Source organism: Phalacrocorax aristotelis, chromosome 13, assembly GCF_949628215.1.
Source record: "Phalacrocorax aristotelis chromosome 13, bGulAri2.1, whole genome shotgun sequence".
Lineage (NCBI taxonomy): Eukaryota > Metazoa > Chordata > Aves > Suliformes > Phalacrocoracidae > Phalacrocorax > Phalacrocorax aristotelis.
The window spans coordinates 11,958,844-11,981,825 of NC_134288.1; the positions used below are offsets into that span (position 1 = coordinate 11,958,844).

The 22,982-nt window shown below is 37.7% G+C and overlaps 1 protein-coding gene across 3 annotated transcripts in view; it reads left to right on the top strand.

Annotated features, from left to right (window-relative positions):
* DIDO1 (death inducer-obliterator 1) overlaps positions 1-22,982 on the top strand; it is a 55,156-nt gene that overhangs the window by 5,922 nt on the left and 26,252 nt on the right. The window contains exons 2-8 of one of the 3 annotated variants that reach the window (XM_075108557.1): positions 6,643-6,830; positions 8,476-8,659; positions 10,842-10,952; positions 11,283-12,183; positions 12,495-12,813; positions 15,478-15,690; positions 16,497-16,722. In XM_075108557.1, coding sequence (XP_074964658.1) covers positions 6,666-6,830; positions 8,476-8,659; positions 10,842-10,952; positions 11,283-12,183; positions 12,495-12,813; positions 15,478-15,690; positions 16,497-16,722 — 2,119 coding nt within the window. In that variant the 5' untranslated portion in view covers positions 6,643-6,665. Of the gene's footprint in view, positions 1-6,642; positions 6,831-8,475; positions 8,779-10,841; positions 10,953-11,282; positions 12,184-12,494; positions 12,814-15,477; positions 15,691-16,496; positions 16,723-22,982 lie in introns of all 3 variants that reach the window. The other 2 variants (XM_075108558.1, XM_075108559.1) reach the window with 2 other exon arrangements.

Sequence of the window (22,982 nt, forward strand, 5' to 3'; positions counted from 1 at the left end):
ACCAAGTGAATGTATTACTTCTTCGCAGAATGAATACGTTTGCTTAATTATTTTTAAAAGCTGTCAAGTTGGTTTGCTATAAAGTTTATTGTCAGTTTAGAATATTTCTTCAATACCTTTCTCAAGCGGAAAAAAAGTGATTTTGTGAAATTTATAATTGTATTGAGTCTCATTTTTCATGAGAGAAAAATCTGGAAGATCAAACACTTGTTTCTGCATCTTTAGAAATTCAAAGTAGTAGTTAACAAGTTTTAAAATGTAAACATTAGGAGACTGTCATCAGCACTGCATATTGGTAGTACTTGGTATGATGTCAGTGTGTACTTAATGGGCTCTCCTGTACCAAGACAGGACAAGTATTTTGCACCATAACATGGACATTTGAAATAAATTTTCAACACCAAAAAAAAAAAACCAAACTGCATTTGAAGTCAGAAGGTCTGCAAACCACAAAACTTCATTGAAATATTTTTTTTTCTGATTTTCCAGGCGTGTCTGATGGTAGAAATGTGGTAGTGACAGACACTAGTGGATTATTTGTGATACCACATAATGGTACCACAAGGTTTTACAGTACCTTCAAAGGTTGAGGAAGGGGGTTTCAACAGAGATGGAGAAGCCTCTGAACTAATTCTCCCCCATCCCTACCCCGGGAGATCTGATCACATTGGTGTACTAAGGTGCCCCTGGGGAGCTTTTCCCTCACGTTGGAGAATGCTGTGGTATGGGTACCATTGCATGCTTGTTTTCCACCATCTTCGAAGGGTGCAGATTCTTTGTCCTCTGGTGCACCATTTCTACCCTAGGGCAGCCTGATCTCCCGTGCTAGTCAAGTCGGTTCTTTTCCATTACTTTTGGTAGGAACTTAGATGGGGTACTACCCAACACTGAAAAAGGAGGCTTTACAAGTACTAGAACTTGTAAAGGGAGGTGAGGGAAGAAGCAGCAGGCTTGAGTGGAAGGGTGTGATGTGGGACTGTATTGTAGATGTGGTGCCATCCCTGACAAATTAATAATGTGTTGCACACATCCGGGGTTGAAATACTGTTTTGATACTAAAAGCTACCTTAGAACTCGATCTTAGTGATGCTTTGCCTTAATGTGGCTATGTAGCACAGCTTATATTTGCCTATAATTTAGTGCTTCATGCAGTATTTAAGAGTACACATTTCTTAAATTAGGATGGGGTATTTCTGAGGAAAGTGGCATATTAATGAATTACGATTTACTGAATCTACAGTGTGCAAATTTCAAAGCTTGTTAATTTTTTAAATGGGAATAATGGCTTGATTCTAGACGAGGAAGGAATTAACTGCCATTTTAAAGTTGTTGATATTGCTGGTATATGAGGTGATAGGTTGGCTTATAATCGTGGAATTTAGTGTGTTTAACGATAGTCAGCAGAGAATTTACAGATAAGTGTTACAGTTTTTGTAACACAATTTCTCTTTGTTTTTATTCTTCTAGGTCTAACTATAAGCATTGAAATACTTTGATTTTATGCAAATTATATTTTTAACATGATCTTTCAAATAGAAACTTCTTCTGGAATGAAATCTTTGTATTTACCAGGGATGTCTGGAGTTTTGACCTTGAACTGTAGTTTGTCTATAGCAGTCAAGTAGTGAGATAGTAAAGTATTTGGGGTGCAGGGGAGGAGCTCAGGATCAAAGGAATTTTTATGACTCCCCACATACAGACTTGAACCTTACATCTGTTGCCTCTCTCTCTTCAACTCTCATTGCTTCGCTCTTATCACAACATTTCCATTTCACAACTTTTTGGGAGGTGTTTCCCTTCTTTCAGAAGGAAGATACTTAAATTAGTAAACAGTGGATATGTTTAATTTGAAAATAAAAGACCATATACTAGTTGTACTTGGTCAACTGATTTTGTTGCTTTTCATAGAAGTAGTCTGCTCTTGCATCTTTCATGGACAAGCAGATGGAGGGAACTGCACTGCAGCCCTGTGTACAAGGTTTTCCCCAGTGCTAGTGCAGAACCTGTTTCCTGCTGTTCTTAGGGGCAATGGGTTGTACCCTTTGTTCATGGTCTGAACTGAGCTGCTCATTTGTGTACAAAGTAGGCTTTGCCCTACTGACTTCCTTTGGGCTGCTTTTGTAATGCTTACTGATGCAAGGGATTGCTTTTGCTGCTGCTTAGTAGAAGGAGTGCAGGTTTCCCAGATGTCATCTTTGACTAATAGGGATGCAAAGTAATTTTCAATGGGATCAGTCTTGTGAGTGGGAGTGGCATTAACTAAGCCATACCAACGTTTCTTTTATTTGCATCGGAAATTATGTACTTACATGACTTCTCAGATATGTTTTTTTTTCTCGTGATATTAATATATTTGCTTATTAGGAAATTTGTAACATTTAAAGGAGGCATCGGCCAAGCCCAGTGCCTCTTTTATAGGGAATAAAATTAAAAAATAGTGTCAACTGTGATTGGAATCACTGTTCCATCGTTCTGGAAAGGATGATTTCTGTCTTGTTCATAACACCCTGCAGTTTCTTTGATATTTAAGAAACCTGTCCTGGATATTTTGGTTCTAGCCAAATACCTTGCATGTGAGGCCTTCTAATTCTGGAGAAACTCACCAAAAATGCAACTAAAGGACAGTTACAAGTCATTCTAATTGAAGCTAATATCTTAAATACTGGCACAGACTGGATTTGTGTCAGGACATAGAGAGTAAACTGGTTGCTGATGAATGATACCTGCTGTTAAAAGCTAGAAGGCATAAGACTCTTACACTTTGAATTTCTTTGCAGATGCAAACAATCTTCTGTCTTCTCACTAACTCTAGTTTTCAGGTAGTTGGTGAGCCTTATATTGGCCATCGTGATTGAGATTTCTGTCCTGTCCTTGGGCCCTGGCCATTGAATTTCCATAATGTATCTAAAACATAACTGGAGCTTCAATATGAAGACTTTAAAAAAAAAAAAAAGTCACCTTTGTTTCTCTGTCACAGTAGAAGTGTTTGTGAGGTAACTGAAACAACTGTAGGTACTAGGGTCTATGACAAGTCTCAAATATGAGGTGAACTTTGCTTTCTTGGATGCTTGTGTAGGGGTGAGTAGGCATGAGATCTTCCAAAAACAGAGACATCCTTCTGTAGAGTTCTTTGAGTGAATAAGAAATAGGAGAACTAATGGGTGCCAGATACTAATTATTTGGACTGAAGTATTCGTGCAGGGTTTCGTGAAGTATTGTGTAACCTCTGCATAACAAGATACCAGAATTTGTGCAGATTACAGCAAATTGGCTGAGTATTGAAGCGTGCTGACATCAAGAACATGGTGTAAGGTGCAGCATATTTTGTCATCTAGCTGTTGACAACAAGGGTTAACATTAATGAGAGGCTAAAGATCACTAGTCTTTCATACAAATTCCTCAAAAAACTAAATAAAATAGCTAGTGGGCTGAAGCTGAAGAATTTACCCTGAATTCTGATGTAGAATTTTCAATTATTTTTTTTGTACACAAGTCCTCAGATAGAGGAGAAATTAAGTTATTTCTTTTGGTTGTTTTTAGTTCATGTTAAAGGTTTTGTTACTAAGCTGTCTTTCAAAATCCTTTTGGAGTCAAGTCTTCCCAGTTAGCTGAGGCAGGGAATTCTTAATGCAGTTATAATAAGTTCTAGAAAGACAATCTTTGTGCATTCAGTGGACCCACTGAACATTTTATTACCTCTTCAGGGAAATGCGAGGAAAACCTGGAAGTGGAGGTACTGATCTGAATGTGTATTTGTTGGTAATCTGTTGAATTGGCCTTTGTGTATAAACACAAAAAGATGGGGAAATGTTGGTGGTGTTTAAAAGCTTTGGTCTGTCATAATCAGATTAAGATGTTGTATTGAGGCATCTGAAAAAGGGTTTAATGAAGTCAGCATCAGCAGATCCAGGTGACTTCAAGCTGCCTGTCCTGGAGTTAATATCTCTCAACTCTGGTACTGGCATAAATATCTCTCCCTTTTTGCCTGGGATTTGTAAACTGTTGGGTTAGAAAGATGGCAGTCGATAGCAGTATGCTTTTCTTGAAGGTTTGAGGTTTTGTCTGAATGTGAGAGGGGTAATATAGTTACAGAGAAGTGGAGTGAGATTACAAGCTTTCTCTCTTCTGGTTGTTTAACGAAGGCATGTTGGAGGTTAGCTTTTGGCGTGCTTGTGAACAGGCGGTATGGCAATAGCAGGGTTTGGAATTTGGGAATATCTTTTCTGTCTCTTGTTAGATTGGCTGCTGACACAGCTGTGGAATTTCTTTAAGCCATGTATGCTGAAAAACACACAGGTTTGCAGTAGTTAGAGAATCCACAGGGATGCTGAATGTGAGTGGTGGCTTCTGTAGTCTCACAGGGTGGGCAGCCCTGTGTTTTCGGGTTTGTCACTGCTTGAAAATAGTTGACCAAATTGAACTTAAATGCTTTTGACAGTTCTGTTGTCTTTCTAGGGTAGGATACTTTTGTACTTCGATTACTTCTGGAATTTAGGTCCGGAATGAATTCAAGTGCCTAACTTGTTTTGGGAAAACTGGAACATTTTACCTGCAAACTAATGGGGGAAGGAAAACCTGAATAAATGTTTTCTTGGCTGAATATTCTTTCTCAAGATATTGTGCATCAGCTTTATGCTCCACTTTTAGATAAGTGACTGTTCTGTTTTACTGGAATGCTCATATTATTACAGTTTGCAAGCTTAAAACAGAGTCTTGACAGAGGGCGCAGTTAATGAAATTCTGCTGGCTAAGATCTGATGAGCACTTGCTGCATGGATGGTGGCGCGCACGTGTTGAACAAGATAGCAGCAAGGTGCTACGCCAGCTCAGCCTGCTTAAGAGGATCTTATTCTCCATCCCTGTTCTTGCATGTCTTTACAGTATTTCTGATGTTCCTTTTTTTAAAATCCTAATGGATCACTCTTTGGCGGGTTTATTTTCTGCTGAATTCATAAACTGAGTGTTTACTAAGGAGCCATGTGACAAAGGTACACGGGTGGATAGACCATGTAACTGCATGGGAGAAGGGAGCAGTATGGTAGCAGCCCGAGTAGTCTTAGGGTTGTACTTTGTTCTTCGTAGTCCATAAACATGGATTGAATAAGTACTGAGTCCTTTGTTCAATGAGGACCTGCTGCATATGTTTTGTAACCATTTAAATCAACCTAAGGTTTGTATTGGCAAAGCTTACTTCACCTCTGAAGTGAGAAGAGATTTTCTTTAAGAAACTCTTGATTTGTGTTCCTGACTTCATAGTTTGTCTGAAAAGCTTATGCATTTTCACAGTGGTGACTGTTTACCACAGAAGTTTTTAACCTAAGCATAACCAGAGGACTTTTTGAATAAGCAACCATATATATGTTTATTAACATGATTTTGCTTTTCTGTCCCATCATTTACAGAGATTCTTGCCTCAAATTTTTCAGAGGTACATAATATCCTTTCTAAAGGATTATCTTCTCTAAAGGAGATGTGGCAGAAAGGCAGGATGATGCTGATAGGAATTGTCTGTTAAAGGAACTATGGTAATTTTCAGTTTCCAGCGAGAACTTCCAGTTTCAGAAATGTGATTAATGTGCTGTATTAGGAGGAATAAGATGAAGTTGATCACAGACATTCAGTTTCTTTAAAATAAAATAACCAATTTGCTGCCTCAGCTTACATTTCTGTCAGTAGGTCAACTACAACTGAATAGTTAACTTGAGAACAAATAGAACAAAATAAACGAAAAATTATACAGAATTGCAAAGAGAAACAGGTATTTGAAGACGTCCAAAGTTGCCTTATGTTGTAGTAAATACTTTTGCAGGCAGTTAGTAGAACATGTGCTTCCTAGGTTTAAAGTGTAATTGTGAGTTAAGGCTTTATGCTTTTATGTTTTGATTATATTTGATTTTTCAACTTCTTTTAGTCATTTAGTTTAACCTGTGTTAAGATGCAGTTCTGCAAGAGCAGATTCATGTAGAATAAGTTTGAACTTACGCTATTTTTCATGAAAAATAATTTTGAGAGGAAAAAATGGAGATACTAAATAATAACAAACAACCAAGCATTTTACAGCAAATGTAAGGGGTCTGCAATTGTTTGAAGTGTGCTGAATTTTTATACCTCTCAAATTTGAAATTATTTTAAAATTGCAGTTCTGATTTTTCCTGTAGGTAATAGAGGTAAAAATACAGATAATAATGAAATAACATCTATGGATGCAAAAAGAAGCTTGATTCTTGCATAGAATCTCTTAGGTTTCAATTATTGTGTTAAAAATGCGATTTTATGTGAAATGAGAGCTATTGACTGCGCACTGTGCAGCCTTGCCACTGGGTGGGGTGTGACTAATATTATAAAACGTATTAACGTTCACGAGCCAGAATGTCTTCTAAGAGAGGATGCCGATTCCAGTTTTGGAACGCTTTAGCAATATCGGCTCTGTAGCTCAAACATAATTGTAAAGGCCTTGAACGCACAGATACATAATTGCGCACTGTGAAGACAATCCTTTAGACAGTTCTTTCTTTAGTATGTTACTGGATAAACTATTCAACTAGGATGTGCTTCATGCATATTCTAGAGGCATAATTTGTTTCATAGTTCAATATTAGAGTTGAACAGGAAGTGATCAGCTGACTTTCCCTCTTCCTTTAGGCATATCACTTAAAAATTGCGTGATGTGTGATGAGTTGGAGATTCTGAACAGGGAGATTGAAAGGTTATTACAGAACAGCAGCGTGGAAGAAAGCACTTTAAACTCAGACTGTCTTCAGCCATCAGTGACTGACTCCCTGGATGTAAACACTGATTCAGACAATGGAGCAAAATACATATTAGAGCAGGTATTCAATGCCATGAGATATAGCACTAGGGTCTTTAAAGAACAGTTTATTTTGTTGTCTTTTTTTTGTTTAATTTTCCACCCCTCCTTCTTGAAGTGGGAATAGTTAGCTGAGGGAAAGAATGTAGATAATGTACATAATCCCCTATAGAGAAGGTACAGGGGAAGGAAATACTGATGTGGGTCTAGCTATACATTTGGGTTTTTTCCTAATTCTGCTTTGCCACAGTCATGCAAATTTTGAGATCTATTGTTCTTGAAATAATGAAGTCATCCACCAATGACAGTCAGATTTGGGGAGGGGTTTGTCTTTTCTACCATCCTTATTTTTGGGGTGGTGACATGTTACTGGAGAATGGCTAGCCATGACCACTGCTTAGGAAGTAAAAAGAGTTTCTAAAGAGCAAAGATGCTTTAAAGAGTTGAGGGCTTGAGATTTGGAAAAAAACTGTATAAAGTCAGACTGTGTATCAGCATGTCTGAGAAGGATTATCTAATCTCTTCTTAAATTTGGATGCCTCCCCACCTGCTGGAGTGTTAGCAATCAGCTTTCACTCCTTTGAAAGAATTATTGAATTTTATTTTAGTTATTTCTTACACCTACTGTGACAGTTCCCCGGCATCTTTGACTGCAGAATGCTGACACACAGAGTCGTCATCCAGTATTGTTCTTTTGTCTGCACTGATTTATTTTATAGGCCGGTTCAAAAGTGACTTTTTCCATCCTCTCCATCTGGTCCTCCTTTTCTTCCCAAATACTTTTCCAGTGCTCTTGTAGTTTGGTAGACTGTTTTGGGTTAAAAGCAGGCATTTCCTACTGATTTTCAAGCTCATCGAAGCAAGCGGTCAGTGATGATGTTCCATTGCCATTCTGCATGTGAATTGGGACCCCTGAACTAAACAGTTGTTCTTCAGATGCTTTAAAAGAATGCCTTGTGATTTTGAAAAGTTTTCCAAGGGTTAATTTTTAGGAAAATGTGGTATTATTGCTATAACCTGCTGATATAGAAGCTTGAAATAAAGCTTCTGAAATTTTCTATATTGCAAACCTTACTAGTGAAAGGGACAGCTATAAGGAATATTCCTTAATTCTGAAGCTCAACTATAAATTTTTATTATCCTACCTTACAAAACCACTGAGTAGCCACTTCAATTTAAATCCCCAAAGCTGCAGATGTGTTCTGGGATGAAATTTAGTACAAATGGGCAAATCTTCCCTACTGTAACCTTGGGTGTGCTGAGGGAGTTTAAAAGCATTTCTGCATTTTCATTGCACAGTACATGCTTGTTAAATTTCACTCTCAGAATGCTTTTAAACCTGTAAATAGAATAGACATGTTGATTACAATTTGTTACTGTTCTGGAAGTCATAATAGGATCTAAACAAATTGAGAGTACAATTGTATTTTGTGTTTATTTCAGAGGTCTCAACTGTTGGTAAGTGGTGGAGGTGGTGTTGCTTTACTTCAACTCTTCTTTCTGGTTTCAGTGTCTTCCTGAAAGTAGAAAACTGTCAAGAAGGCAAAATAATGGAATTTGCATTAGAATGTAATAGAGGCAAAACAATCCCAAATTTATATAAGAAATACTAAGATAAGTTCATAAATATATCGGTGCCTTATTTTCTCTTTCTTTTCCTCCCCCAGGAGCCAGCAGGAAGAGAACTGGTAGTATTTGGTCCTGCAGACAGCTTAGAGACTCAGTTCTGCCCTTCAGCATGTGCTGGAAGGATAATGCTGAATGACTCTGATCCTTTACTGCCCTCCTCTGGCTCTCCTTTTCATTCAGCTCTGCAGGGAGAAGCTATTCCAACCTCTAATGCTGTGTCAGGTAAAGCATATAGAGGACACTGAAGAGACTTCCTATTTCTTTACGTTTTATCTGGAATTTAAATCTCAGAATTTGGATTACTTCTGCTTGTAGGTTTTAACATTTCTTCATCTTCCAAGGTAAACAAAGATGTAAACTTTAACTGTTTTGACTTTTTCCCTTACTTCCATTGAAGCCTTTTTCTGGTGTGAATATAACTTTAGTGTTGGGTTGTTTTTTTTTCCTAAAGGGATTTTTTACAGGGGAACTTGGTGGAATTTCATATTGGATTGAAGCAGTTTCAGCTTTTTACCTGTGTTCTACAGGCTTAAAACTTTTTATTCTAGCTGTAATGTTAAAAGTAATCAGTTACTATTTAAATTGTTGTTCTGGAATCTGCAGCTTTTACAGCGACACAGTATCTTACTGAAATGACTGTTAAGTTACAACTTGTGTTAATTAACGTATTTGCATGGATGCTTGCATAGCATTGACAGTTAACGTTTCTGTTGTAGCATTGTTAAATATAACACTAGAAAGCAGAGGAGTTGCACTATAGTTTGTTTGATGAGGCAGAACAGTAAGGCAACTGATGTATGAAATAAGGAGCCATTTATCACCAGGGTACACTGCAAGGTTGGGAAAGGTGCCTCTGAAAACTTGTAGCTGTAATGTGTACAGCTGTTAGAAATATTTTTGATTCTTTCAGCAAGTACTGTTACTTAGAAATTCTGTTAATGTTCCCTTTTGGCTTACCTGTGCAATTCTGGAGCCAGGAATATGCATATGACTACTCCAGAAACGTTTCTGGGGGGAATTGGGGGGTGTTTCTCATTGTTTTTTAAAGTACTGTTCTGTTTACCCAGCTCATTGAGGAATTCTTACTACTGCTTGTTATAGTTTCACATGAGTTTCATTTAAAACACTGCACCATGATGTAATACTAACTTTAATACTTGTTCAAACTAGGTTATTCCTGAGTTACTCAAAATGCACTCTCAGATCTTTTATTTCTCTCATTTGCTTCTGTCTTCTCAAGTAAGTCTCCTAGTACGCTGGAGGAGACTTTTGAGAAAGAAAGGATTTGAGTTGTTTGCAACAATTTTTTTTTCCCAAAAGAATTTTTTTTTCCTGTGGCTCCACCTGTAAAGTTGGAGGTTCTTTGCTGATTTTTTTGTTGTTTGTTTGGTGTTATGTGGGGTTTGTTTTGTTTTGTTGTCATTCTGGTAGGTCATATAGGCTTGAAAACCTTTTTGTAAATAACCATGTCAAGGAGCAGCCTTTCTTGAGTTTCATTCAACACACACAGGGTTTTGGGTGTGTTGTTTGGTTTTTTGGGTTTTTTTGTCAGATGTTTGAGAAGATTTTTATTTTATTCTTTTCTGTATTTCTTCAATCCAATAAACCTTGTTAGGGAAAGAATGAAGGGAAAGTGTATTGTTTTATCCCAAATACCCACCAGTGTTTCTGAAACAACTTAAAAATAGTAGCTAAACTATTTAACAGACAAGATACAGGCCTGGTTTATTTTAACAAGGGAGACTAGGGTATTTCTCTGGTTTTACATTTTGCTTAAAATCCAAAAACTCATTAATCTTTGACTAACCCTGTATTATCTGAACAGTAGCATTGAATTTCTTTAAACTGGATGTTGTTTCTACCTTGTTTCTTATCCTGCTGCAGGTAATCAGCAGTCCTTTCTACCAGCAAATGTTACTGATAGGGAATATACCATCCTTACCTTTAAAACATTAGCTGTGTCTGTACTGTCTGTTTATGACTGCTTGTTCTTAAGGAGTCTGAGCTGACTACTTGTTCTGCTGCACGGTTTTTCACACTGCTGCATGCCTGGTTCCTCTGCCCACATACGGAGTGGAACTGCTATAGGTTTTTCCCCAGACAAACTCCACGGAATAGGTTCTTACCATGAAAGGATTTTTTGAGAAACGGCAGAAAATATCTGAAGTCCTAAGGCTCTTTAATAAATATGTCAGTATGGTGTCCATATGCATATATTTAACTTAGCACTTTGGTTTTGAAGGAGTTAGTCAACTTTTTGTTAATATTCAGCGACTGTTACTGGGTTGAAATTCAAGTTAAGTATCTGCTACAATAGCATAACGAGATTACATCAGAATATTTGATAATTACTTAGGATATGAGTCTTTTTGAATCTGAGTTTTTGAACCTTGTTTCTCTTCAGCGTTTCAGGGTGGGGACAGTGGTGTCCGTACTATGGAACAAGCTGTAAGTTCACAGCCACTGCCATTAGAATCTGAATCTAATACTGACAACATGGAAAACAGCTCTCCTGGTAAGATTTCTTCCTTTTAAATTGAGCAGAATATATGCTTACCTGTCCATTGTGTATGTATGTGTATATACATAGTTTGTAAATAACAGAAGAGTTTGTAACAGCTGGATTATGTTGGCACAGTGTTCAGTGATGTGCTTAGTTGTTATTGCTGTTGCATTACATTCACCAGAAAGCATTTTATCTGTTTTCAGGGTCTTAAAATGAGGTGGAGATCTATTTTCTGTGTGATTTTATATATATATATATATGTATTATGTTGAAAAAAAACCTTTGAAGAAAAACCATCTTCCTTCGCTACCGGTTTACTAACTCTCCCCTTGGTTTTAGCATCAGTTTTGGATGAGAAAGGTGAGCAAAGCAATGAGGAGGAACAAAAAACTATAAAGCCAACAAGTAAAGAGTTCAGGAAAACCTGGGGGTTTCGAAGGACTACAATTGCTAAGCGAGAAGGTGTGGGAGATGCTGATGTGGACTCTAGTGAACAACAGCCACAACAGCAGCAGCAAAGCTTAAACCTCAGACGTAGTGGACGGCAACCAAAGCGAACAGAAAGAGTGGAAGAATTTCTTACGACAGTAAGACGCAGAGGAAGGAGGAGTGTTCCTACTGCTCTGGAAGATTCAAGTGAGCCAGCATCCTGTCCCGCTACAGACGCTGAAACTGCTTCAGAAGACAGTGTTGAGAGCACCCCGGATATAAAACCTCCAACTCGGAGGATTAGCACTAGGAGTAGTAAGGATCAGAAAGGCTCTAAAAGCAGACACACAAAAGAGGAAGAGGAGGAGGAAGAGGAGGAGGAAGATGATACTTCTGATAGCGATAGTGATGGGTTAACTCTAAAGGAGCTGCAGAATCGACTAAGAAAGAAACGCGTTGAACAGAAACCTGTGCAGCTGACATTGAAGGATATACAGAACCGCCTGAGGAAAAGAAATTCAGAAGAGGATCCTACAGAACCAGGTGATGTCCAGTCTGAAAAACAAGTTGAGTCTGAGTTGCCTGTGGAACAAGAGCCTGAGACTGCAGACAGCACTGAGATTGCAAGTCAGGTGGTTGTGTCTGAGGAAGACACTGAAGATCTTCAGGTTGAGAAGGAGGTAAAGCCTGCCCCTGGTGCAAAAGGGATCACAGATGAAGAACCCGAAGAACTGCCCAAAAGCAAACCTGAGTCTGAAATTTATGACCCAAACGCACTGTATTGTATTTGTCGTCAGCCTCATAACAACAGGTAGGCAAAGTTTTCAACTAAAAATGTAGTGCAAGTAGTTGGAATTTTTCTGTGATGAAAAATTAAGCCAAATGCTATTGCTTACTTTTTTAGTATATGTAAATGAGCCCTTGGGTTTGTTTGAAGTTTAGGGGGAAGTATATAACAAATATTTAAAAGAGGGGATAAACGAATGAATACAGGAATGAACATTGAGGCAAAAGAGTATACTGGTACTTTGGTGGGGTACTTAAGATCTGCTGCTTGAAATATCTGTTGAATGTTAATAGACTTCTAATTTCACAATGTTTTACTGTTTGTTTTTTTTTTAGGTTTATGATTTGTTGTGATAGATGTGAGGAATGGTTTCATGGTGACTGTGTGGGTATTTCTGAGGCTCGAGGGCGATTGTTGGAAAGGAATGGTGAGGACTATATCTGTCCAAACTGCACCATTCTACAGGGACAGGATGAGCCTGTTTCAGAAATAGACCAGCAGGAAGCTAAAGCAGGGCAATTGAATGTGGATGGCACAGAATTCACAAGCATAGGAACAATTGAACAAAAGTCTGTTGAGGACCAAGGAATCAAGGGTAGGATTGAAAAAGCTGCAAATCCAAGTGGGAAGAAAAAACTAAAGATATTTCAACCTGTAAGTATTGTTATTTTTTGTGTTTCACTGAGTACATTGAGACAACGGGTTACTTGTATGGCTGTAAACCTGGCTTGGTTTTTTAGAGCTAAATATGAAGCTGAACAACCCACTAAATATTACTGTTTAACAGAAGTTTACCCGTAGTTCTATCAGTACGGGAACTAAAACGAAGAAAGTGTTATTTTGAAGTGATTTTTGTCCTGATGCTTCTTCAAGTTATTAGTACATAGAGAATTCTTTTATACTGCCTTTTCAACATTTAAAAAAATTGTATTTAGAATTATTGCAAATTCAGGCACAAAATATAAAAGAAGCTTAAATTTTGTAATAGCAAGGTCCATGCCGAGTTCAAAATACAGGCAAAGAAGCTTCTTCAGCTCAATGTACACAAATTAAAAAACTTTGTACAACAGTGTTTGTCTTTGTACTGCCTAAGCTACTGTAGTAATGCCAACATCGTGAACATTTTCCTTCTTAGTATGCCTTGAAGAGCGTCTTTAGCATATGTGCTGTTAGAGTGCTACAGCTATGAATATTTTTCTGTATGAATTTGTTATTTGACACCTAATCTTTAAACTTTGAAATCATCCCTAGAATAAGTATTACAAGTTTGAGTGTAAGCAGCTGTCTGGAGGAATCTTTCTGTTGCAGTACATTTTCTACAAAACATTTCTGGAACACCCCCCACTTCTAGTGCATTTAAGTAGCAGAGCTATCTATATCAGCATAGTGCGCTTAGTGTATAGATCAAAACAGTTTGAGCTTAATATATAAATATTTACTATTTTAAGTCAAGTGTATAGAAAACAGTATATTTCTTAAAAGTGTTTTCACAGAGTTTCAAATACATTTGTACTCTTTTGTACACAAAAACATTTTTGAGAGTCCAGTTCCTTTCGTGTTGGTCTGCATTTTACTGACAACGTTAGTATTAGTTTGAAGTTCTGATTCTGAGTGTTACCAATTACTCTTTGATATTAAATGCTAATAAGTTACTTAAACGTGTTAGGCACCTCTCCTTTAATGCGAGGAAAACCTAAGTATCATTAACACACTGCCTCTTACGGAAGAACTGCTAATTTAGGTACTCTGGTATTTGGAAATGGGGTGGAACTGCTCCATTTGTGTTTGCCAGGTGGTACCATGTCTAGAGAAAACTGAAGGGTCAAGTCTGTGTTTTAGCCCATGCTGTCCCTCGTACCTCAGTTACAATCCCTCTAGCTTGTATAAACAAGCACCACACTCTGGCTGCAGAATTCCCTGCCCATTCTAGGCAAAAAGATCATTGCTATTTCAAATGTTGATGCCCTGAAATCCCTCTGTGGTACCGATGACTGACCAGTCTGATTATTCAGTTTATCTGTTCTCTTACACCAGTATTTGAAGCACTTTGAGAAAGACTCCTTTTTGTTGCTGTCCATAAGCACCTATAGCTGGAGAGTTTTGGTTTGTGATTAAAGCTGGAAATTGTATAGGCACCTCAACACTGAAAGTTTTATCATCTGAGTAAATGCCCTTAATCAGAAATGACAGCTCAGTTGAAGCCCTTCTTAGGGAACATGAATCGATTCTTCTTTCAGGTACTTCATAGTTGAAAGTGTGTACATGATAGAAAAGTATTCTAAAGCATAAGCTTGCTTTTTATGGGAAAATTCCCAAACCCAGGTTTTATCAGACTGCAGCAGATAATGCTGTGTTACTGACTTTTGGGGAGAAATAAGCCATGCTATGCAAATATTTTTTTTTTAAACTGGAAATACTCCTGAAAACTTCCTTTGAGTAATCACAAATTGCACTTTATTGATAGGGGAGGTGCTGTCTAGTGCTACAGTAGTTCCAAGTGTCAGGCCAGTTGTATAACATTTTTAGGATTAATCTAGAAGAGTGGAACCAAAGGCATAATTCCTAGAGGTGATATATTGGAGCATAAAGAGCTTTCAGAGTTTTCTAGACTTTGACCTAATGTACTCTATTTTCAAGGAATGTGTGATTGTCGAAATCTTAACATTTGGAGAAGTGCTCAGTATATAATGCTTTGATATAAGAGAGTAATTGTGAAGTAGAGAAAAATACAGACTGCGTATGCAAACTTCTCAATGTGTAAGAAGTATTAGGGAACAGCAAAGTTAGGAGAATGGTTGTGTTTATGTAAGCTGGTGACTTGTAAAATTAAAATTGGTAAAACCCTAGAGCAAGAGTTACCTGTACACCTGTTTAGCTGAGTGCTTCCTTTATCATGTGTGCATGGTTGAGGACAGCTGCTGATGGTGATAAATAAGTAAATGTGTTTTAGAAACCTTGCTCTTGAGAAACCAGTTCTGCATTATTAAGGTGATTTCTCAGATGATGTAGAGGATCAGAAAAAAGCATTTGCATGCTTATGGGATCTGAAAATTTAGGAAACCATCCTCCCTTAGTTCACTGCTAGCAGATAAAGCACTTGAAAATAGAACATGTTCTGAAAAAAGTGTGTTACAAGAGTGAAATTCTTACTCTGTTACATCATGAACGAAAGTTGCTTTCACGCTGGCAATTGTGCAAGTCACTAACAGTCATAGCTGTGGTCTGCACATGTGATGTGCAAGCGTTTCTTCATGTTACACAGGTATGTTTCTGTTGTTTCCTCCTTGAAGTTTGAACTCATTCCATTTCAATCTATAGGTAATTGAAGCTCCTGGTGCATCAAAGTGCATTGGTCCTGGCTGCTTTAATTTGGCTCAGCCTGATTCTGTGTATTGCAGCAGTGACTGCATTCTCAAACATGCTGCAGCCACTATGAAGTTTTTAAGTGCTGGCAAAGATGCAAAACCAAAACCTAAAGAGAAGATCAAACCCAAATCTGAAAAACCTGGCATGCCGAAATCTCAACTGCAGGTAAGCTAGTGTTCGTGATCCAAAACAGTTGCCATGAAGCACAGTGACCTGTTTCTGTGCTCTCCTTTTTCGGACAAATAAAATTGCCAGGTCCTGCATTGAAGAGGAGCTTGCTTCCCTGCTTTCCCCCCATGCTCCCCCCTTGTTCTCTTGCTGCCTTCTGTGGTAAAAGCATTGTTTAATTCTTCTGACAATAAAATTTTTTGCTGTCACTTTAAAAATCTAATAATTGCCTCTAGACAGAGATAGTTTCTTGAAAGGGCCTTCTAGATAGCAGTGCACTTTAAAAAAAATTAATTCCAAATTAATTTGCCTTTTAAAAAGAAGGATAAGCAATACATCTTTTTTATTTCAATTTAATTCCAAATTAATTTTACCTTCTTAAACTCCAGATTACTGGGTTTTGGACAGTAATTTGGAATTACTGTGAATTGTGAATTAATGTGACTGCATTGTACGTGTGCTTTGGGAAGCAAAAAGATTAAATTAAAGCCTCTCGTTTCCCTTTTGAAACCATTTTGAAAATGGGGAGTAGTTTTTCAAACAAACATAAAAAACGCCCCCACAAATTGATGATAAATACTCTTATTCTGAGGTGGTTTCTTTGCCATTCTCTTTTCCTGAAGTTACAGTGTAGATGAACTTGCTCTATAGACTCAAATGCGAAATGACATAATTTCAACTGTATTTACAGGAGCTTAGTATAAAATAAATTTGTGTACATGTATGTAACCATATCTCTGCTTGTTCTTACAATATAATGTATTTGCTGATTTTTAGTAATCAAGCTTCTTTTAATCATGCAGGCAGGTGTTAAGCTTCTTTCAAACCAAAAGAGACCATTTCCTGAGAAAAGAGAGATGAATATGAAGAAGACTGTTTTGTCAACTGCCAAGACTGAGGCAAACACTCAACCTATTGCTAAAGAGCCAGCAGCAGAAAACAGCACACCATCCTGGGCAAGCGATCATAATTACAATGCTGTAAAGCCTGAAAGGACTGCTGCCATTTCATCTTCACTGTTGTTCAAATGTATGTATCGCATAGGGATATTCCTGAATAATTGTTTACATTTTCTTTGAATACCCATCCATTCTTAGCTCTGCAAGACTAGGGAGTTTAGGATTTGGGTTTTATTTCTTAATATGGCACCAAACTACTTTTCTCCACCTTCAAAGATTCGCACACAGAGATACACACAAATGGGAGGCACTTCTAGAGTTTCATTTGTATCATGTGATAGTTGTATGATTAAGAGCCTGTCAACCTCCACAGCTGATTTCTGGATGAAAACTACATAATTAAGCTTTAAATTTTTCCCATAAAGACAACAAATGTTTCGAATTTAGCAAAGGTAAGTATTGATATATTTGTGTTAAGTTTTACAAGAAGGTTGCACAGTGTGCACCGTGAATCAGCAATTGATTGTACTAATTTGAATTGTATTTTTGTGATTTAGATTTGGCACCTGTCTCAGGTCTTGCATTTTCAGTGGTAGTGCCGAGAATGAAACCCTCAACGTGTTATCCAACGATACTTTACACTTCTGCAGACAGCTTTTAACTGTCGAGTATATCCAAGTTCTTCCTGCTGCTTTTCTTCCTTACATGAAATAATTTAAGGACCATTCTTTACTTTTAAGTTTGGGGGGAGGCAGTACCCTTATTTTTCCTATTTATATGTTCATTCTTCACACATGATCCACGCACACAAGGACACATCTTAAGTGGATATTAGGCAGAGATATTGCCTTGCATATTTTTGCAGGTTTTGAATAGCATCCTTGTAACTCACATAAAGGTAAGTAAATACTACTTTGTAGCCTGAACAAGTCTTTCTGCTAATGACATTTTTTGACTGACTCCAGCTAAGTAGTTTTACAATGTAAGTTCTAGTGATGGAACTTCAGATGAAATCTTGCATTTCACATTTACAAAACACATGACCTGGTGTCTAATGTTTACTCATTTGAAGGTTAATGAATTCAGAAATCCAGTTCTCACAGCTTTCTTAACCACAGTTCAGCCAATTTTACATTTTATGTGCAGAAATAAACCTAGTGATTAAACACTTACATGTAGAATAACTGATAAAAGATAATTTATAAACTTAAGATGAGATTTTTTTAGATGCAATTTTTAAACACTGAGGGAACACCAGGTACCCTAAATTGCTGTTTATTATTATAGCACTTAGACTTACTAGGTATATTTTAATTGTGTTTACCCACATCAAATGTTTAAATGGTTATTATTTTTCCCTGCGTATTTTTGTTTCATATTTTATTAATTCAGCCCTGTGCCTTTTTTATAGTGAACCCTTAAGATACATATTTTTATAAACTTGTATTTTTTAAGCTTCTACAGAAACTAGCTTTTTCTTGTCAGAAACAGTAGTGTTTAGACAGTAAAATTGAGAAACATGTAAATGAAACTATAAGGGCTTATTTTACTTGTCAAATTTTTATGACATGTTCTATCTCATAATCATATCACTTAAAATATCCTTATTACTATACAATTATTTTTCTAGGAGACAGGACTACAGGTTTTGAGGCAGCAGTGAGTTTGGGGTTTTTTTTTATGGGGGGTTGCGCAGAAGTTTTACCACACTGGAGGTTACACAGATTTAACCAATTTCAGTAGAATATTGGATGCCTGTAGCTAAATTGTTGGTTCAAAAATATGTGTATGTACCAGACATTAATAACAAATAGAAAACAACCTAGTACGTGTGATGAAGAACTCTTATATCAAATGCAAGGAAGAACTTCAGATTGCTGTTAAGGTAAGTTATACTAATACGTGGAGACTCTGTGCCATTACTAAATTCCCAGGTGAATTGTTTGTGTATTTGTGAAAAAATTTGTCCTGCTTTTTTTTTTTTTTTGGATGGGTTTGATCTGTAAAAGCTTCCTGAGAAGCTGTTTTTGCATCATCTTTAAGAGTATCCTACAAGATTTTATTTATTTAACAAATCTTTATATGCTGTTCAAAACATAGAAGTTACAGCATTATGGAGATGAGTCATCTAACTTCAGGTATCTAAAAATTAGAACTCCTTAAGTCTGAGCTAGCCTGTCAAGAAAAACACCTTCAGTGGACAAAACATATAATCTGTTTTAGACACTAATCTTAGAACAAAGTGACTCACTGTTTAGAAATGCTTATTTCTGAACATTGATTATGAAAGAGGTTTAAGATGACTAATTCAGACATCTAAGTGTCTAATGTTTGGACTTGAGGTTGCCTAGGGGAGGGTAAGGACAGGATTCTTTCATACACAGTATTTGAAAATACAGCCTGCGTTCTCCCAGAGCTTCAAGTCGTGGTCCGCAAATCCTTATTTGTGCCCTCAGTGCACGAGGCCCTTTAGGAATTAAGAAAATTTACCGTGATTAGCAGACTTGCTCTCTCTGATACTCTTTCCATCAGTCAGTTTATCATATTTCAGACATGAATTTACTTTATATGTTTGCTCTGTACTTGTCAGGTACAAGATGTTGTTGTTACATATGCCAGTAGTTTTATTAAGTAGTAGCAAGAAGAAAATCAAGCCACTCCCACAGATGTACTGGGTGATAGGAACATAGAGTATATTTGCATCTAAACGCTGCCACTAAGGCCCCTTGTCTCCTCCCAACCTGTTTTGCATTAAAAAAAAAAGATATTTGGTGCTAGTAGTATGCAGTTACATAGAGCAGTGATTTCTTTTTCTGTTTCCCATTAGTGCGTGTTTCTTTACTTCCTAATTTTTCTCTCTAGCTTTCTTTGGGATGAGTTAGGGCTGTACTTGGCAGTGACTTTGTACACCAAAATCTGGAGCCTCATTAATGATGGTAACATCTTGATGTTCCCAGTGAAAATAATCCTATTTATTCGTTTAATAGCTAGGGTGGGAAATACCTTGGACTTGCTTTGATCAGTGAGTATTAAGTACAAGTACTTTTAAAGTTGCAGGCAGTATTTGAACTACACATAGAAGAGGAATTTATATGAGAGTCACATTCCCTTTCTGAAGTGTTGCTTTTAATTCTGTTAGGAAAATTGATATTAATTTAATATGCAGTGCTCAACTTCCATATTGAATTTCAAAACTCATCCTAGCTTCCAAATTGATACAAGTACACAGATTGCTGAGATTTAGGAACAGTGTTGTTCAAAAATTCAAGTTGTGATAGAAATCCTGAATTTGTCACATGAGCTAGTGTTAATTATCACTGTCTAGGTCATATCAAAGGAGACAAAATTAATAACAAAAGCCAAATAAACTCCTGTTTATCTAATAAGATGATCTAAGTGTGTGTGGGGAAGCACCACCCAAAGTGATTTCTGAAATGTTTCAGTTTTGTAAGCAGACTAGCATACATCTTGCAATAATAGGAAGCATTATTAATTATCCTGGAGGACAACAAACTTTAAACAGCGTACACGTTTTTCCAGAAGGAACCACAGAAGCAGTTTACGTCCACTGCTTATTTGACTCTGCTGAGGGCTTTTTAACTTAGTTTTACACTAATATTTGTCCATTATATTCACTCTGCCCTGTAAAAAAGGGGGTAAAGGAACACTTCATTGGTGCAAAGGCTTATCAGCAGTATCAGTATGTCTGAAGCACCTGAACTCAGGTTTTCTGCTTGATAGAGCAACGCTTGGAAGAGACGTCTTTCTATATATTTGTTGTTAATCGTCAAATAGAAGTCAGCAGCAAACGTATCAGCAGTTTTAAAATAGAAAATTAATTCAAAAGGAGGGGAAGATTGACATTTGAAGTATCCCAATTTTAAAACTATGCAGTCGTACATATACTAAGTACTCATCAGTGCTTCAAATCTGTTCAAATTCAGCTGACTTATTAGACTTAAAAGAAATACGTGAACTGATAATTTACGCAGTGCAGGTGCTAAAGCTACTTCAACATCTTAACTGCAATTATTGATAAAAGTAAGCACACAAGAGAGTGAAGAGGGTTTATTAGGTGAAAAATAAACATTAAATGTGTGTCTTATTACTGTTCTTCCTGAGTAAAAAGCACTTTGTCACACCAAGGCACTAAACTTCTGTTTACTTAACTGTAGGCAGATAAATAGTATGAGTTTATACGTGTCTATTAGAATATCTGATTTAGTACTAGTATTTCACAGAAATTGTTAATAAGTGGGACTTCAAAGGAGACGTGTTTCATTAAGAGAGGAGCACAATGTTTGTGGTACCTCCTGTGCTTTACAGCCGTGAATTATGGAGAGACAACTTAACGCTGCCACCTCCTGGAAGTGGGAGGCAGGTTTTAGAGCCCTGGCTCTGGTGATACAAATTCCCTTTTATTATCTCCTTTCAGTTTTCTTCATTTCTTCTGTAGCTAAACTTTTCTACACCCAAGGCCTATTCACAAAGTGAATAGTGTTCACTTGTGTAGTAAAAGATCCCAGACACAAAGGGCACTTGGACTGCTTTGTTTCTGCACACCTCTGACAAAATGTAGGGACGTTGTAAAGGAAATGCGGTGATACCAGGAGCCCATCATCCGAAAACGTGATCTGCATACCAAAATGCTTAGATTATAGCACATATAACTTTTTTTCCTTGTGTATTTTTTTCTTTCTGTAATAACAGTACAAAGGCAGGAAAGAGAAAATATACCACTATAGAGAGAGTAGTGGGAGTAGTGGTGCACTCAAGACAGAGAGGAGTTATGGCTCAGGAGGTAGAAATTATGTACGAAGCTGTAGGTACTGTTGTAAAAAGAAAAAAGTACGGCCTTACTGCACACAGGCTGGTGCCAATTTAATGCTTCTCTTCAGGCAAGATTCTAACAGCTTAAACTGACTCTTCAATTGAGTACAGTCTATGTGGACATACTGCTATTGGTTCAGCTCTTAAAAATACTTGACTACTAACTATTAAAAATATTTACTTAAACTGAGGAGCTATTCTTAAATCATAAGTATGTTTGTCTGCAAGGACTGATTGTAGTTAAACTTGATGCCTTTGTTTTGGTGTGAGTGCTTCCCCATAGGATAAACTAGCCTGTGCCAAGTTCCATACTGTTACAACTAAATTATTTCTGGCATCTGAATTAACTCTTGAAAGCTAAGGCATCTTTGCTTAATGCTGTGTTCTGCAATGTAGACCCATACTAAGAGGCAGAAAGTATTGAGTAGTACCAGGGGAATAAAAAAAATGATTTATTTTGTTACCAGCAACCTTCTGGGACACGTGGTGGCTGTATATGTAGGTCTAGCCTTAACCCTTTGTAACTAGGGGAGTTCTCAGAAAGGCTGCTGACGGACCAAATAATGATCAGAATACCTAAGATGAGTCTGCCAGAACTTCTGAGGAGTTGATGTTGGAGGTCTGGCTTTGGGAAGATTTATAGTACAGGAGCGGCTGGTGTAACGCAGCTCTGGTGCTGAACTTGCATGATGAGAATGGCAGGGGCTGTGCTGGCGCATGGGCTGGCGCGTGGGCTGAACCCTGGCTGTGGCGCGAGGCGGACCAGGAGTGGCTGCTGAAGCCAGCATCCCCTGGGACCCAGCCACTTAACAGGAGAGTGGGATCCTTGGGGAGCGATTATCATCTCCTGCCTGTGAACTACTGGAGCTCCCCTTCTCTGCTCTACCAAGGTATGTTACATCTGTCCTGTGGCTGTCAGCCACCTGAAGATTTTTGCCGTGTCCCTTAAGTTAGGAAGCCTGGTCCCTGCTGCTGGCATGTTTCCTATTTTGCCCTTCAAGCACCTAGCACCCCAAGGCGCTTGGACGACAGAGAGCCAGCACTCTTGCCGTAATGGATGCTTGGCTTCAGTGTAAGGAATCGTTGCTGAGAGGAAGGGTTGGGGGGGCAGAAACCTGGTACCACTTACGGATTCACTATGAATATAAGGGTGGTTTATCTTTTGTCATCCACACTGAAAGTGATGAAAGTTTGATTAAAAAAAAACCTCACCACCCTCTATTGCTGTTTTGCTTTCTTTTACTAATGTACTTCAGTTCTTTGAACTTGCTCACTTGACTGCCTAGCCAGTGAAAAAGGTCTTCCTCTGCTAGTCCCCAAATAAAAGGGTGTTTTTGAGGTGATCTCTTGCACTTTGGAGTCAAGTTTTGCTGCTCATCTTGGCGCTGATGATTCGCTGTGTCTGATCTGTACTGAACTTGGAACCTGAAGATGGCCTGTCCCTGCAAGGAATGATGATAACAATCCATTAACGCGGTCTGGAAAATGAGGAGCCCTTTTCTGCAGCAGATAGTGCCTCTCTTTCACTCGGGAGTGGTGTAGTTGTGAAGATGTAGTTCT